Raw genomic sequence first — 1,656 nt, forward strand, 5'->3', positions numbered from 1 at the left:
TTTCAGGAAACAACAGACCGCATATATGAAGATGGTTGCATAAGGTTATAACATATAGCCTAGGTGTGTTATAGGCTATACTATCTAGGTTTGGGTAAGTACACTCTATGATGTTTGCATAAAAATAAAATCACCCAATGACACATTTCTCAGAATCTATCCCCATCATTAAGAGATGCATGACTGTATTATTTGAATTAAATATTCTTTAATCTCCTAACAAATAGCAGTGGGCTTTTTTTATAGGCTAAGACCAGAGAATAAGTAGTCTTGATGAAATTGCCCTTCACGTCTCTCCCACTGCTTCTCCAGACCCTGTCCAGGAAGTCAGAGGCATGGAAATAAAGAACTACAGTAGCAGCACCTCAGACTTTATCCTCCTGGGCCTTTCTTCCAACCCTCAGCTGCAGAAGCCCCTCTTTGCCATCTTCCTCATCATCTACCTGGTCACCCTGGTGGGGAATGTACTCATCATCCTGGCCATCCACTCGGACTCCCGGCTCCATACCCCTATGTACTTTTTTCTCAGCAACCTGTCCTGCATGGATATCTGCTTCACAACAGACATTGTGCCCAAGATGCTGGTGAGTTTCCTGTCAGAGACAAAGTCTATCTCCTACGTGGGCTGCCTCATTCAGATGTACTTCTTCATGGCCTTTGGGAACACTGACAGCTACCTACTGGCCTCTATGGCCATAGACCGGCTGGTAGCCATCTGCAACCCCTTCCATTATGATATGGTTATGAACCCACAGCGTTGCCTCCTCATGCTGCTTGGTTCTTGTACCATCTCCCACGTGCACTCTATGCTTCATGTGCTACTCATTTCCCGCCTGTCTTTCTGTGCCTCCCATGTCATTAAGCACTTTTTTTGTGATACCCAGCCTGTGCTAAAACTATCCTGCTCTGATACCTCTTCCAACCAGATTGTGCTAATGACCGAGTCCCTGGCTGTCATTGCGACCCCCTTCCTGTGCATTCTCTTCTCCTACCTGAGAATCATCATTACTGTGCTCAGAATCCCCTCTGCAGCTGGGAAGTGGAAGGCCTTCTCTACCTGTGGCTCCCACCTCACTGTAGTGGTCTTGTTCTATGGTAGTATCTTCTATGTCTACTTTAGACCCCTGTCCATGTACTCAGTGGTGAAGGACAGGGTTGCCACACTTATGTACACAGTAGTGACACCCATGCTGAACCCTTTCATCTACAGCCTGAAGAACAAAGATATGAAGATGGGTATGAGAAAATTAAGGTTCAGAATTCACTCATAGAAGGAATAACAAAGTAGAATGTCATATTTAGGAAATGACCTAAAGGATGATCAGGTTGCCTTCCTTCCTGCCCATTTTCACATGGCACCCAAAGAAGTCATAAGAGGTGGTGTTGAATACAAGTAAGACCACTGACCTGGAAGTTGGAATACTTGGTTTCTATCAACAACTTTGACCAAATATATGTTCACATGCAAGCCAGGTACTGCTAGGTATGCAGATTTTAGGAAAACAGCTTCTGCTACCCATATAGTGGAATAAAGCTGTTTTTGAATGACGTTTCTATGAGCTTAACATAGGCTAGTACTCAAGGAAATATAAAGTTTTACTAGTTTTGAAATAAGACATTACAGGGATTTCAAGGGAATTGGGGAAGACTCTTTGA

At 43.9% G+C, this 1,656-nt stretch overlaps 1 protein-coding gene across 1 annotated transcript; it reads left to right on the forward strand.

Annotated features, from left to right (window-relative positions):
• Positions 1-273: 273 nt before the first annotated feature.
• LOC124228620 (olfactory receptor 1L4-like) lies at positions 274-1,271 on the forward strand. Its single transcript, XM_046643152.1, has one exon. It carries the CDS (start codon positions 336-338, stop codon positions 1,269-1,271), a length of 936 nt encoding a protein of 311 aa, XP_046499108.1. The 5' UTR covers positions 274-335.
• The last annotated feature ends 385 nt before the right edge of the window (positions 1,272-1,656 follow it).

The sequence above is a fragment of the Equus quagga genome, chromosome 1, assembly GCF_021613505.1.
Source record: "Equus quagga isolate Etosha38 chromosome 1, UCLA_HA_Equagga_1.0, whole genome shotgun sequence".
Taxonomy (NCBI): domain Eukaryota; kingdom Metazoa; phylum Chordata; class Mammalia; order Perissodactyla; family Equidae; genus Equus; species Equus quagga.

Excerpts from the sequence above, each read along its gene's own strand:
- LOC124228620 (XM_046643152.1), top strand. The coding sequence starts at position 336 with ATGGAAATAAAGAACTACAGTAGCAGCACCTCAGACTTTATCCTCCTG.